The sequence below is a fragment of the Dermacentor variabilis genome, chromosome 3, assembly GCF_050947875.1.
Source record: "Dermacentor variabilis isolate Ectoservices chromosome 3, ASM5094787v1, whole genome shotgun sequence".
NCBI classification, from domain to species: domain Eukaryota; kingdom Metazoa; phylum Arthropoda; class Arachnida; order Ixodida; family Ixodidae; genus Dermacentor; species Dermacentor variabilis.
The window spans coordinates 64258683-64274050 of NC_134570.1; the positions used below are offsets into that span (position 1 = coordinate 64258683).

The 15368-nt window shown below is 51.3% G+C and overlaps 1 protein-coding gene across 3 annotated transcripts in view; it reads right to left on the reverse strand.

Annotated features, from left to right (window-relative positions):
• Positions 1 to 15368, reverse strand: part of LOC142575765 (uncharacterized) — a 527026-nt gene that overhangs the window by 91103 nt on the left and 420555 nt on the right. For all 3 annotated transcript variants that reach the window (XM_075685386.1, XM_075685388.1, XM_075685387.1), the window contains exon 5: positions 6054 to 6513. In XM_075685386.1, coding sequence (XP_075541501.1) covers positions 6054 to 6513 — 460 coding nt within the window. The remainder of the gene's footprint in view (positions 1 to 6053; positions 6514 to 15368) is intronic.

Sequence of the window (15368 nt, forward strand, 5' to 3'; positions counted from 1 at the left end):
CATCTGTCTTTCCTTGCTCCTTCGCGACAGGTATTCAGGTGAGCCACTTGAGGGCACGTATATGCGTAAATTGAGGACCGCGAGGCAAAGTACACGGTCATGACCAAAAGCTCGCGTCACATATATGTATATGCGCGAAAGTGCGTACCGTTCCAAACACGCCATACAGAACAGACAGCGAAATAAAATCAGTAATTGCTTCTTTAAGGGGGGAGGCGAGGGGGGAGGGGGTGGCTCAGTAATTTGTATAATCAAATACTCCTCGGGAAGCTTTCGGAACGCCGGCTAAGAGTGGTATCCAAGCAAAAAAAATAAAGAGGGGGACGGGGAGGGCGGAGAATGCTCCGCTCATTACAGTATGCGCACTGTTCGATACACCTGAATAATATCATGCCAAGGCATACGTTGAGTAAAACCGCATTCCCGCGGGTGCCTCAAAAGAGGTTCTATTATGAAAAGAAAGCAAAGAGGTACGTCCATTTTCACTGTTACATCAGTAGGCGCCACGCAATGATCCGCTCATTTTTCATGTCGACAAGGCAGTTAATATCAGGGACACCTGGATGCGAAGAAAAAAGAAAAAAAAAGGAATAAAAAGAACACGCCTGGCTGCATTAGCTACCTCGTTATACGCACTGAAAACGATATGCACTTCGCTTAATGCCAGAGTTCGTTCTGTTACAGCGTCTCAAAACGGGAATTACATAAAGGGAGTAATGGGAAAGAGGAAAGCAAAAAAAGAAAAAGAAAAGGTTAGGGCTACAAACCACACAACTGACGGAAAGCACAGCTTAATAAAAGGAAGACAAGGAACGCTTCGAATTTCGCGAGAAACAGGAGGGGGGTAATAAAAGAACGAGAAAAAGAGAACGAAAAGAAAAAAAGCGAGATCCATTCCTTCAAGAAAACAAAAGTGCCCGAGCAAACGCCGTAAAGCCCGGGCCCAGGCCGCGGCGCGCCGCGCCATGCACGCACCCTCGCCGTTTTGAAACGGCACGCCGCTGGTGCGCGCATAACAGTCCCGGGCGATCGAACTTTTGCCCTTTCTCCGCAAAGCACGCCAGCGACAGAAAAGCGTCGTGCCCAGCCGCGGGGTGAATTGCATATATTCGCGCTATTGCTGCTGCGCAGCAGAACGTGATAGCATTTTCGACAACAACAAGAAGAAGAAGAAAGGAGGACGCAGAAAGCAGAGAAAGCAGAAGCAGAATCAGAAGCATCGAAGCGGAAGCGAAGAACGAATGCACCGGGCATACACTATATACCGTAGGAAGGCTTATATTATAATGCGCGAAATGGGGGGAGGGGGGAAGGGGAAGGGCACGAAGACAGGGACACAGGCAGTCGGCAAGCGAGTGGGGGGAGGCGCGGGGCCCAGGCGCAAGCGTGGCGGCAGCCGCGGCCAAAGGGGCGGTGCTGGTTGCTGCGCTCGTGGCGTAAGACGAGGGGCACAAGCGAGAAACAAAACAGGCATTGCCACCGCCACGAGGTATGCGTATATAACATCGGCTGCGTACGTATACGCGCGGCTTTCGTGCGAAGAGAAAAATGCTCTTGCGCGGGCAAAATGGAAAAAAAGAAAAAGTGAGAGGGAGGAACGAAACGGCTTCTGTCTCTGTTCGGAGAGAGAAAAGAGGCTCATTCGGATCGATTTTTGCGCCTGCGGCGACGGTTGCACAAACGAAGGCAGGCATGCCACGCCGCATCTGCTCGCTGTCCGCCAAGGCACACAGATAGAAACAGAGAGAGAGTGTGAGTGTGTGTGTGAGAGAGAGAAAGAGAGACGAAGAGGGGGCGAAAGGCAAAGACAGCGCACCACCATCACAACGCTCTGCAGCAGCAGCGAGCGAAAGTGAATGCGAATTTTATGGATTGGCGGCGCGCAGAGGGGGGGGGGGGGGGCACGGCAGTCGAGACGCGTTCGAATTTTCTCCGCGGGTCTTATTCCCAGCTCCTGCAGTAACGCACGCACGTGCGCCGAACGATTGCGTTTGTTCGTACCCTGGGCTCAAAAGTTCCCCCTCCTACTCCCCGCGACATCCTCCCCCTCTTTCCTCCAGCTGCTTCGCAGCCCCGCTCCCTCCCCCCTCTTCTGAGTCCAGCTTCACGCGCATTTCGTTCTGCGGCAGGTATGTAGTTCGCGTGCCATACGCCGTCGATCGCCACTGCTTTTGTTTTTGGCAGTTCGACTCCCCAGCTGTCTCTAAATATAAAACGCGAGCGTTTTTGTCTGTCCGTTTCGTATGCGTCTTTGTGCGGCTGCGTGCGCGAGTGCTCTGATGCGTGGAACCATACCGCCTGCCATGCACGCCCGTGCATGCGTGGATGGATTCCGCGCTCGCGTCACAGTCGACCCGCTGCAGTCGTCGTCGCTTATCGCATTTGGACGCGACGCTCGCGAATGTATGGTTGTGGGGGGAGGTGGCGTAGTACGGCGTACGGTACGCGTATACAAATCGCGCGTGCGATGGGCGAGGGCCCAGCGCCGAAGCTATGCTATAGTATGGATAGCGGGCGCAGAGAAAGAACGGTGCCGTGCGCGAAGCCTGTCCTTTTCTTTTTTTTTTCTTCTCTTTGCGACGGGTGAAGAGCGCACGGTTCGACCGCTGAGGGGGTCTGCAGCCACAGAGCGCAGCTGCCTGCGCTACCTGTCACTGCGTGGGCTGCTGCGATATTGACCGGTCGCACCATGGTGGCCCTATATACAATAAAAGTCAGCGGCTATTCGACCTCCTTTCGTTACAAAGCGAGAGACTGCAATCTAGATTGCTTTCCTAATGTTATGAATCGATGAACGCCTTGTTTCTTACAGGTACATGACGAGAGAATCGTTTGCCAGCCGTTTATCGAATGTTATAATACATACTAAAGCAGTTGATGGATACCTATTGCGAATGGCACTGCATGTGATGTAATCTCATTTTCATCGCTTTGGTCGAGTTAGTTATAGCGGGCCCACCGATATATGCAAATTCAATTTCAACGGCGGCCCCCGCTGTGTAAGACCAGAGCCGGTGTAAAAGTCGAACTTAAAGCTTGCATGTTCTCGGGTGGCTACAAATTAACGTTCTCTTGGAAGCCACCTCGAGCGTATTCTAGCGCATTGCCTTCAATGGCACAAACGGAAAACGATCGCAGGCTACCCCATAGTTCCGGAGCCCGAACTGTCGCACGTTTAATTTTCTTCAGTTGCAGAGGGCGAGGTTGTTCGATCGGGATGGCGTTCTTTCTATGCGGGGAGGACTGTCTGAAATCGATTCTCCCTGTTGTGAGCGCAGTGACGGACATTCGATGGCTTATTGCACACACGCCTACAACCATCCCCTTCGGTGTGTGAAATAGAATGCCTTTTGGGCTAATAGTGGCACCGGATGCTGTGTATGTATAGTTCCGTACACTGGAGGGCTGAGGAGTTTTCGATCGCTGTAGCTAAGTAACGTGCGACGAAATTTCACAGGACGAGTTGTTGTTTTTTGTGCCCTGATCGGAATACTTTAACTTCAGATTGCGAATAATCGAACGACCGAGCTATATAGCTTCGACACAGCTGTTGACACGGTGTATACACGGGCTAGACTCATGTCTATAAGCACCTTGCAGAGCCCTGTAAACACTCTCTATAGAGTCTTTATACAGCACATTTGCGGCGAGCGTGTCCTGGCCCTGAAAAGAGCCCCCAAGTAAAAGCTGCGTTTTATGGGCAGATATGCTGCACTGCTCTTTGAGTCGAAAGCACGTAAACTTGTAGAAGAACGGCATTTCAGACAAACTGGTATGTATTCATGCTGGAACAGCGCGCACGGAACGCGAACTACGTGAGCCTGCCATTTCTCACAGTGCGTGTGTTTCGTATACGCTGTTTCAGCATCAATCAAAGACAGCTGTCCTTAAAACAAGCCGGTGGAGAGAAAACAAAATATTAGCATCCTGATTTCGCCATCCATCGCATTTTTCTATTTCTAGTCGCTAATAATGCCCTCATTGAAGTTCATCGACTGCGATCAAAGTCACATTCATCGAAGGCCACGCATCGAACGTTGAAATCTATTCAGGAAGGCTGGCAATACATGTCTTTCGGTCAAAATCTTTCCAAGCTTCGTCAGATCGGTTATATAGAATCCTGGCTACAAATCTGCAGAGAAACTATCAGTCATTGCAATGTTTCTGCAGTGGGTGACATTTTGACGCCGCTGATGCGTCATTCACGCAGACGAAGGAATGTTTAACGTTCACTAGTTTCTTTTTAGCACCTTGCATGTTTGTATAATATATATGTTTTGTATAAAGTTTGTTCATGCAGAGTGGGGGCACCAACCCTGCAGCAGCGGTTTGTCTTCGTTCATCATCTGTCAACTTCGTGGTCACAATATAGATAGTTCTTTCAATATAGGATACGGCGCGTCGTAAACTTGAAACGTGCGACAGAGGGCCAGAAAATTTATAATTACGCTTTATAAAACTCGGCGTAGATCGTCGGGTGAATGTTCCTTTGCCAAAACTAATAACCGAAGCTTAATGCAGTGCCATTGACCGTCGTAAGGAGTTTTAACAAATGCGGTTATAGACGAGTGCGATATTAGTCGGCGTACGCCGTTATTAGGGAGCAAAAGATTACTTTTTGCAATGAATAGAAGTGTAATCCATACATGCACTTGCGGCGCTATGTGTTATAATATCAAGAAACATATAAAGTGCACACAAAAATATGAAGCGCCAACATTTAACTTTTCTTTTTTCCATCGTAGCACATAAGAAATAAAGCCTTGTTATCAGCGAAGCTGAGTTGCTCTGTCGCGTACATCCCTTGGAACGTCTAGTATTACAGAAGTGAGTAGCGGACAGCGGTGGTTCAGTTCCATTAGTTCGTTGGCGCCACTCTTGTCAATCCTGCAACAACACATCGCTCTCGTGTATTGAACGCGGAGTTGAGTGTCATGTCTGTTCAACCTGCTGAATCCTAGAAACACGTTACAACAACAAAAGGTTCAGTCAAGGGCCATCTGACATAGCGCGGAACGAATATCTCTGCTCTAAACGTCTCGCGCTCTTCGCGCTGAGAACTTCGAGTAAACGGAATATACGTATATGTGTATACGGCAGCTCATCTATAGGAGCTTCGCTTCAAGCCTAGCAGATACCACAGCAACTATATACAACAAAGCGCGTTAATAACGCGCACTCGAAAGCGAATCGATTTCTCCGTAATACCACGGCTATCCTCAGCGGCTATATACTGTACAGGAGCAAACGAACACTGAAGTCAGAAAACCACGCGTTATCTCAATAGGTTTGCTTCAGCTGCTATATACCGCGATGTTGACGACGAATTGCAGAAGGCCGTTAACAATGGCATGTTTCCATTGCATTTTACTTGTCTTTCACTAGGCTTTTTGTTTGTTTGTTTGTTTCTTTGTAATCATTTCAATCTTTGATAGCACCTTCGCAGCCACACTCCCACATAGCATATGTAGGGCCGGCTCAGGCATTATCATTTGGGATTCAATGCAACATTGGTACATGTTTAAGGTACACGATAATTTACAACGTTGCATTAAACCTTAAGGGGTGCCGCAGCACTGTATTCGGAACACACAAACTGTAGGACAAAGGGGAAGCTGCACTTCCGTCGTGCACCTTACACTACGAAGCGAAGATATCACGAGGCCGAGTATACTAACCCGGGACCGCGCACATTCCGTTCTGCTTGCGTCTATGTACAAAGCGCGCAACGCAACCGCATACGCTACGCTCGTAACTAACGTTTTAATCATAATCGTGGGACTCGATTAAAACAAAAGTTCTCAACGGGCACTGACCGCGCTAGTTGGTAAAGTTACCCACCTAAAGTGCACTTCGTTCAGCACTAATCACGTGCGCTATTCGGTTCTCTACGAGTAAGAATTCTTAGCGGTCGCCTGGTATACGATCGTGACGCGTGTCGCTTGAGGCGTATAGCCTTCAATCTGGACGCTAATCACCTCCTGCCACGCGAGCGGCACACGCTCCACAGTGGTCACAGGCACGCACACACACAAGAAGAAAGTGGCACTCACCCGTCCTGTCCGGTCGGGTTGTTGTACTTGGCAGCAAGCGACCTCATGAAGTCCGAGTAGTTCCTCGTCATCATCTCCACCTGCTTGAGCGCCGGCGCGGCCAGCGTCTGCCTGTCGACGGCGGCCTGCGCGGCCGCGGCCGCGATCACGCCCGGTGGGAACGGGTGTCCCGGCACGAGGCCCGGACGCAGGCCCAACACGAAACCGAGTCCGGGCGGGAACACCCGCGCCGGAGACGGCGAAGACTGCGGCGACGCCGTGTCCGACTCGGGCGACAGCCTCTCCACTTTGATGTCGCTGGCCGGGTGCGTCAGCAGCGCCGTCCCGTTGACCGGGAGGAGCTGCGACGCAGCCGCCGACGACCGCTTGCGTCGGCTCGCCGTCGTCACGCCGGCCGCCGGACCGACGCCCACGACACCGCCGTTGCTCGTCGCGCCGCTGCTCGCCGCCGCCGGTTTGTCTGTGGAGAAGTTAGCCATACACCGGTGAGCGACCACACGCACAGCCACCAGCGTGGCGACGAACGAGAGCACACCAACGATCACACATGGCGCTGGGAACACCAGCCGCTGGCACTGACGAGGGAGCGCGGAGACGGCAAGCAAGCGTTCCCGGCGGCGTTCGACGACGTCGAGCGGCCGACGGTACGAGACGCACAAGGGCCCGCACGGGCGCGCGCGCAAAACCGAAACTGAAACAGAGCGCGGCGCACTGGATACTGGAGCACTGGGAGCGCGACACACGGAGCGTGCGCGCGCGCGCTGAGGAGACCGGTGCGACGCGAAGCGCACGTCGGTGGATCGACGCGTTTCTCTGTGGACCGCACGGCGGCCCGGCTACGCTTTGCGAGTCGGGAAGAAGAGCGGCGACGGCGGCGGCGGCGCTGCGGCGACCCAAAGCGCGCACCTCCTCACGCATGCGCTCGCGGGAGAACAAAATGCACAGGTCGCTCCATCTGGGGGGACGAGCGCGCGTTAAAGCCGGACGCCGCTGCTGAGGTAGTTGCAGCGGTACAGTGGAGAGCGTCAAGGGTGGAGAGAGGGGAGGAACGAAGATTTGCGTGCGACGAGGTAGGCGCACGAGCGCGCGCGCGCGCGATGAAGAGCAAGAGGCGCGCGCGATCACTTCTCCTCAGCTGGCGGCGTCGCGAGGAGGAGGAAGCGCGAGCCTCCTCCGAACGACGACGGAGAAGCAGGGGAGGAGTTTCGGTTTTGGGTTCGCTTCCTTGACCGCTCCTCGCACGCTCGCCCCCCCACCCCCCGCCTTTTGTGTTTGCGTCGCTTATCGCTCGCCGCTCGCCGTACGGAGCTGCCTCCCTCGCTGCGCAAGAAGGCGTGGCTTTGCGTTCGCCGCGGGACGGTCCGCCGCCAGATAGGCGTCAGGGAAGAAGGAATCGCTCCCGCCGCCGTCTCCTTCTCGGCCCGATAGCATCTTCACCTGTTCGCTTCTTGCGGCTGCCGCCGCCGCTACTCCCGGCTGCCGAGCTCGTCGCCTCCGCGAAGCGCGCGCGCGCTCGCTGGTTCCCTCGGATAACACCACCGGCCTCCCGGGCGCGAGGAAAATGAATTCGAAGGGGGGCATCTGGCGCGGCTTCGCGTGTGTGCGCCGCCGCCTATTGTGTGTGGTTCGAGCGTCATATTTTGCCGCCTCTGAAATTGTTCGCCTGAGGGTCACCTCTCTGCCGCCGCCGAAGTGTTCGACCTCCCGCAGTCGGCTCGCATGCAAACGCCAATCGATTCGAAGCGGCGTCATGACGAGGAATGAAGCACGACGGACGCCCATTTAAACGCATCCGCAACGTCGCGAAAGAATGCTATGCGCAGCATCCGAATCTGAGGATAAATTTTGTTTTTGTTGGCAGGTATCCTAGTACAATACATTGATACTTCCGGCTCTTCCTTATCCTATATTGCTTGAAGAAAGAAACTAATTTGACTTCTCTTCCAGAGAAGGGAAGAAAAGCGAGAAGCGCTTGAAGTTTTAGCGCCTCCGAGCCGTTCGGTTCGGTACATGAGGTCGGTGTTATAGCATCTCAAATTGAACATTAGCACTTCAGACATAATAATGATATGCCGAATTCGTGCAGGAACTTGTACGTATACAGGAAGGAAGTACAGTTGGCACTAACCGGCACTTGCTCTCATCATTTCGCCATGAGGGCCTCACGGCCAATGAAATATTAATTTACGAATTTTAAGTAATGAGCATATTCTTCAACAAAAATAATTATAGAAGCATTATGTGCCAACTTACAAAACATTTTGCATGTGAATATGCGTCAGCTTCTTCGACTTCGCTTAGCCGAGCAACTGCAAAATGTGACGTCCCGAAGTTGAGGCGATGCTGCTGTCACCCTCAGCACACACAAAACAGATGGCCGTTGATAAGATAGTGAGCCCGAATGATCTTAGAAATATACTTTTTGCCATTATATGCCACCATCTCCGCCATCATGAATATACTGCATACTACATGAACACTCCGAAATCTTGTTTTTTGTTCTTGCAGATTTGAGCTTTTCAAACTGCCTGAAGGTGAAGAAGCGGCGATTCATTGCGAGAATCTGTTCGTTTATTCGCTTGTTTGTTTGTTTCGCTACAAGTCCACACACCTCCAGTATCCCAAAGTCCCCTTCATTTACAAGCTTGTACATTAAAGCAACCAGCAGAAACAACATGAGGATACATACCACCGTTATGTATTCATGCATCTTAAAGCAAAGAAATTGTCCAGATTTAAAATAAGCTTCCTTACACTCACTTGTACGTGATAAATCACGTTGTTCTAATGAATTTCAGTAAGCATACTCGAACTTGCACAGCTTGAGCAGAAACCAATAAGCAAAAGTGCCTGGGTTGTGGCCAACTGCATTTGCATATTAATGACTTCCAAGATCCATAAAGAAAAGAAAAGCACTAATTGAACACAGTCTAAATCACAGCGTAAAAAGAAAAAAAAAGAAGGAAGGAAGGTAGGAGGAAGATGAGCAAAAGAAGGAAGGAGAGGTAGGGAGGGCAACCAGACGTACGTCCGGATTGCGTACGTCCAGTTTGCGTACTTACGTCCTACAAGGCGGAAGGGGTTTAAGGGATTTAAGAAGTACAATATGTCAAAGTGATTTAAATTCAGAACGATGCATTACTTATCGCTCCGGCTTCAAGATGTTTGTCAAGCGTTCAATCTTCTGAGAGACACCGATCGTTATATCGGTAACATGCACGCGCGAGTAACACAAGAATGGAAATCGAGTCCTAGACATTATTTCTTCAGATTGTTTTCCTCCTAAGAGGCCCAATTCGCTACCAAATCAATCGTAAACCTTCAAAACAACTAAAGAACGCCAAGTGCCCGTGCATTCTCAGCTGCCTTCACACGAGTATATCGCGTTATATACGGGAACAACGTCGAGGGCACCGCTGTGGCTATCGCGGGTACGTGCTTGCACCCAGAAAATATATAGAGCAGCCGGAATACCCGAGCGTCAACTCGCTAACTCGCGCCACGGATTTGAACCCGCACGCCCACAGTATAAAACTGAGATCGATTTTGGGACGCCGTAATCCGACGCACACGCCATCCATTGGTCACGAAGCGCCGCTCGCTCGCCGGGATTGGCTCACGCCTTTCGAAAAGGCCGGCATGGAGCACCTGCACGGCTGTTGTGTACGCGCATTGTGTTATAACAATAAAACTTTTTGTAAAGCGTGTGTATAGCGTATACGTATAGTGCCTGTGCACACTGCGTGGCTCGGGAGATTAACGTTCCAATCTTGGTCAACCGCGTGTTCCGTCTAATAAGGCAAGCACGATGGTCGTGAGTTAGCCCATGCAACCGCGGCGATAAAAGATCGAAGAATGCGAAGTCCCATCAGATCGGCGCGTTAAGCTTATCTTCGACGATCTCGGAAAAGAATGCAACAAGAGAGAGAGAGAGCAGGTGTTGCTTATAGCGGCTACCAGTGTTTATTAATGCCGCCGGCACGAGCGGTATATAAATCACGTATAGGAATAACGTGTTCCTGTTTGCGGCCTCCGTATAGCTCCTTCAGTGCTTAACGCTATAGACAACTGTGAGCGGGTATATTATAGTACACGCATAAATGGTTAGACCCCGTCAGGATGCTTGTACCCCAGGTACCCTGGCGCTGCGGTTTGAACCGATGTACCGATGAACCCTGACGTGTACTCAATGTCTACGTTTATGCAAGTATCATCTTCGTGCGCGATTAGTTAATGGCTACAGCTATAGCTTGTTATCAATATATACAGTTTTTCGGTCATAATCTTGTGCCTTCTCTCTTTCTCTCGTTGTCTCTCTCTGAATCTCTTACGCCAAAAAGACGAACAAAAACGCAAAAAGAAGCAGTGCGACTTTGTCCCTGCATATCACTGCTCCCGTCGCTCATCGATCACCTCCGCGCTACAAGTTCCGCCTGCAATATGGGCGTAAACCAATTCCCTATACCCGTCTATCTGCAGGACAGTACGCGATGTTGCGGTTATGATATGCAGGGTGTTCGAGAAAAATGCGTTCGAAATTGTTAAAGCACAGAGAAAATGCGATAGTTGCGGGCGAGCATGAAGCGAGCGATATATATCACGGCTTGTTAAGAACGTTCGCTTCACGCTCACTTGTCGGTGAGGCGTCAACATTATCGTACGAGCGTCTGCGAAGCCCGTGACAGCGGCACTCTTCGAAACTTCGGTATAGTTTTTTAATTTTTTTTAATGCAAAATTGGCCGGTAATCTACTACACGGCGGGAATGAGCGGTGTAGCGGTTTTTGCATTCCCGGAACCGGTATATGAACTCCTCGGATGACGGGATTTTCAAGTCTTGCACTAGGATCAATCGTCCGACCCTTCCTCGTAAAGGAGTTAATTAGTCTAATTTGCATTAATTACTTGACTAATTACGGCCTCGGGTCAGTTTAACAGGCACACCTCCGCGGTAAAGAAACAATCCAGGGAAAATCGCTTAATTATCGCGCCTTCTCTATATTTAAGGAACTTCCAACGCATTCCCTGACGCACCACGTATGCGGATATATGAGCAGCAGCGCCTTAAGTCGCTAGGACGTGGTTCACGCTGAAAATAATTCTTCAGGATGCCCAAAACGCTGACGCTGCCGCCCTTCATAAGGACGCGGGGTCGAACGCTCACACCTCGGGGACTGGAGTCAACGATCGCTCACGCCTTCCAAGTTTACGTGCGACGACCCTCTGGAAGTCCCTTGCGAGTGCTTCCGATATAGGTTGACGACCTGCCTTTTTCCGCCCATCAAGGCGAATCAATTAGCCGCGACCAAAGACTTCTGAAAAAAAAAATAATAATGAAGTTTCGAGCATGTGTGAGTTGTTCGTCGTATTACTTTCTTTTTCCCGCGCGTAAGCACCTAAACGAATGTTTAAAAAAAAAGAAGAGAAAAGAGGGATACTCAAATGTTGAAGAAGGCATTGGGCTGCTCGAGTTGTTCCTCGCGTTTTACCTTTCCGCAAACAAACAAAACCACCAAGAAAGATCGAAAACGAGAGAAACTAAAGAAAATAACAGTGGATACCAAGCTCACGTGACGAACTTCCGAAAGCAATTTTCGGGAAGCCCTGCAGTGCCCGACACTTTCCTTCGCCGTCACTTCCCGCGCCACCTCCGGTCTAAGACGACGACGCGCTGCTGGAGCTCGCCGTCCGTCAATCAGCTGCCGCGCGGGCGTGCGTACGGAAGTCAAGTCACTGCCACCTAATCGCCCTTTTTTTCTTTTATCCTTGAAAATATTTCTTTCCTATCGTTTGAAAACTACACCAAACGCGCGCGAAGTGCACGCCATGCGGTAGCTCACATCATCTCGTCTCGCTGCGATGCGTGCTCGTTCACGCATCCTGCCTGCCTGCCTGCATACTACGTGACGCTGACGCGTATATAGACGCTTCCGAAAAGGGCGAGCATCCGGCGGAAAGCGGAAGCGAATCCGCGAAACACCAACGCCTCTCTCACCTTCTGTATACTGCCCCCACCGTTTTTGTTGCTTCTTTCCTGGTCAACGTATATGTATAAAGACTGGCGAGTGTAGGTATACTCCAGCCGGACGCATGCGCGTGGGTGGCATGCGTCTGTCGCGCGTAATTATACATGATAGGTGCGTAAACGATTGTGGAAGCACGCGGGCTTTTCGCCGCCACCGGGACACTGTGCGCGCACCTGGGGTCGGTTCATTTCCGCCGCGACCGCAGCACTTAATCGCCCCCCCCCCCCGCCCCCTTCCCGCTTGCACCCTCTCCCCCTTACAAGTCGCCATCCTTCGAGCACGCGTCCCTAACTATAGCGCTTGCGTGCTTGCGGTTGCAGGGAGCGCCTCAATTAAATCTGCCGCGAATTCCCACCCCCTCCCTGTGCATCCCAATTAATGCTCGTAATCTAAACTTTGCACTCCTTCTCGCCTTCTCCAGTTTGTCGTCGACTTCAAGTCTTTTCCTGTCTGTGTGACCCGACGTCCGGCGCTGTCAGAGATGCCTCGCCCTTACCTTTAAATGCAGGTGCCTTTTTCCGGGGCTGTATACGTCTCCAACTGTTCCTCCTACAGCTACTGCTGCGGTGTCGTCAGCACAAGGTATATCTATTGGTTGCGCCGTCGCTCAACTACGTGCACCTCTGCGTCGTGTTGTTGTTGATGGTGTTGTCATTGTTGTCAGATAAAAGTAACTCATCGCGAGACTCCTACACAAAAATATTAATTCGACTACCCGAGTTTACGAGCATTCTAACGTCAGCAGGGCGTCACGTGCTTCGGGACCTATTCTTTGGTGTTGCTCTTCTTATTTCCTCTCGCGTGCATTTCAGATCTTTTTTTTTTCTTTACGCTTGCGTCGTTCGAGGTGGCGTCTATAATTCCCCCTGGACTTGTTTCCTTTCAAAAGCAGCTCACAAACCGATAGGTGATTTCGACAGGCCTGTGTCAACGCGACGCTCGTTCAAACCTTCCACGTTGGCGCTACCTGACTTCACGTTAGCGCTTGCCTGGCCCACGCGGTCTCGCAAACTATAAAACCTCTGCTGTCCATTCACGTCGTAAACAGCTCCCAGCACTGATTTGTGGAAACGAGCGGGAGACGTAAAACACCGCGTACTCCCATACGCGGCCGGGTGCCGCTCTTTAAGAGCGTCGTCGCCAGTTTCCTTCTTCCCACAATAATACGATCCACGCAAGCGATGGGAGGAAAGCGTTGAATGCAGGCAGGAAGAGGAGGAGGACATCTGCGAGGGAGGAAGCGCGAGGTCATGTGTCAAAAAATCGTCGCTCGTCACGCGCCGCCAGCGCGCGACTCACGGGAGCACGCTTCTCCACGCGCGCCACCCGCACCATGAGAGAGAGAGAGAGAGAGAGAGAGAGAGAGAGAGAGAGAGAGAGAGAGAGACTTCATCAAGGCTAAGCGCACACGCGCGCGCGCAAGAGAACATTACGCGCTCCTTTTTAGGAGGACGCGTCACTTAGCTGCCTTCTTTCTTTCCGTCGTTCTCTCGGTTTCCTTGTTTATCTTTTGTTTTCCGTCTGTCTTCGAACTACCGTGCTCGCGCTTTTTCGCAGCGCGACCCGCGACTTCCGCTCTGACTGCTGGAGAGCACGGCGTGCACAGGTATAGGTGTGCAAGTAGCCGCGCAGTGCGCAGCACGCACAGTGGAGGTTCATTCATGAAAAGCGGAGTGTAGTCGCCAAGTTTTACGCGTTCATTCACGTCGACGTGCGGTGCCCAATCTTCTGCGCAGGGAGCAGAGGAACCGCCGTGTTCCCTGAATGGCGTCCGTCGCGCGGACGAGGGCGCTGACAAGTCGGGACGCTTCCGCGCTCCCTCGCCAGTTCCCGCGTAGGCCTGGTCTCGCACGTGGGCAGTGTAACCTGTTTCGTGAACCGCAGTTAACACTATATATATTCACATATCACGTTTGTGTGAAGCATGCGGCGTTGAGAAAAAAAAAAACAATATATGCTATTAAAGACGCTGAGCGCTCGATGTTGTGAGCTGTTGTGAGTCACTGCGCGCGTGTAAGACGCATTGTTCCCATTAGCCGCTTGAAAGTAGTGATTAGCTTAAAAAAAAAAAAGTTATACGTTCAAAATGTGGATGGACACAGCAAGGGACGATCTGCTGCAATACATTACAAATATTTAGTTTGCAAGCTGCGCAGTCAGTAAAATGAAAGCATGTCTATACCAATCCTTAGCGAGTACAGATAGCCGGCTTCCAAAGGAATCATATATACATATACTGTCTTCTATGCATGCACATTCGCTGGAATATGGAGCGAGCGCTACTTTGCGCGGACTATGGAAGTTCTATGCGTGTCCTCGACAATGTCAAAAGAAATGAAGTTGCCAGGTGTAAGAACCGACCTGCGTGGAAAATCGCGGTAATCCATTCGAGAAGGGATCGCCGTACCACCTTTAGATACGGCCGTCAACGTGCGAAGCAGCTCGAATACACGTGCCCGATTCCGTATACCTCGAGTAAACAAACACTTTGGAACAGAGGCCTCGAGCCTTCCCACGCCTTCTCTTCTTTGCACGCCACAGAAAACGAAAAACAAAAACAAAACAAAGCAAATAAAGCTAGAAGAAAAAAAGAAAGCCGGAAAATTAAAGAAGCTTGGCGAAGAAGAAGAAGACGTCATGCATGAGGCCATTTCTTATACCACCGCGCATGCTCCGTTGCATACATATACACGCAATGCACTTCACAGTCGTACTCGACTGCATATGGGTATATAGGCAGCACATGCCCCCGCAGCGAAACCTGCATCCGCAAAACTGTGCATTGTTGCGCAAGCCAGAGATGAAACGACAGCGAATGAGAGGTAGAATTCTCAAAGCTTATCCGCGTGTATAAGAAGACCTATAGATATATACCGATTCATCGACGCACTGAACGTGTCGTTGGCCATCGTGAATGGCCCCTAGTGACGATATAGCAAAGCATTCGCACGCGTGAGAAGCAGGACTGTGAAGCCACCATGCTCGGCGTCTCTTCGTTGAAGCTCTATAGCTCCCACAGTGCTGCACGGTATTCAGTGAGTCGGAACGTATGTTCGCGAACGTTCGCGAACTGTCGCGTCCAAGCGTGGGCCGCTCGAGGAGCTGACGTATATAGCATGCGTGCGCGTTCCCCGTTGCATACACGACTGCGCGACGCAGCGTGGCTCCCCGCCGCACTATATGGTACAGCAATGCTACGACGTCCCTCGCTGCTCTGGAAATGCTGCTCGGCCGCTGCTCACGGAAGCGGAACGGAATAGCGCGCACGGTCGCTTCGTTTCCCGTCGCTC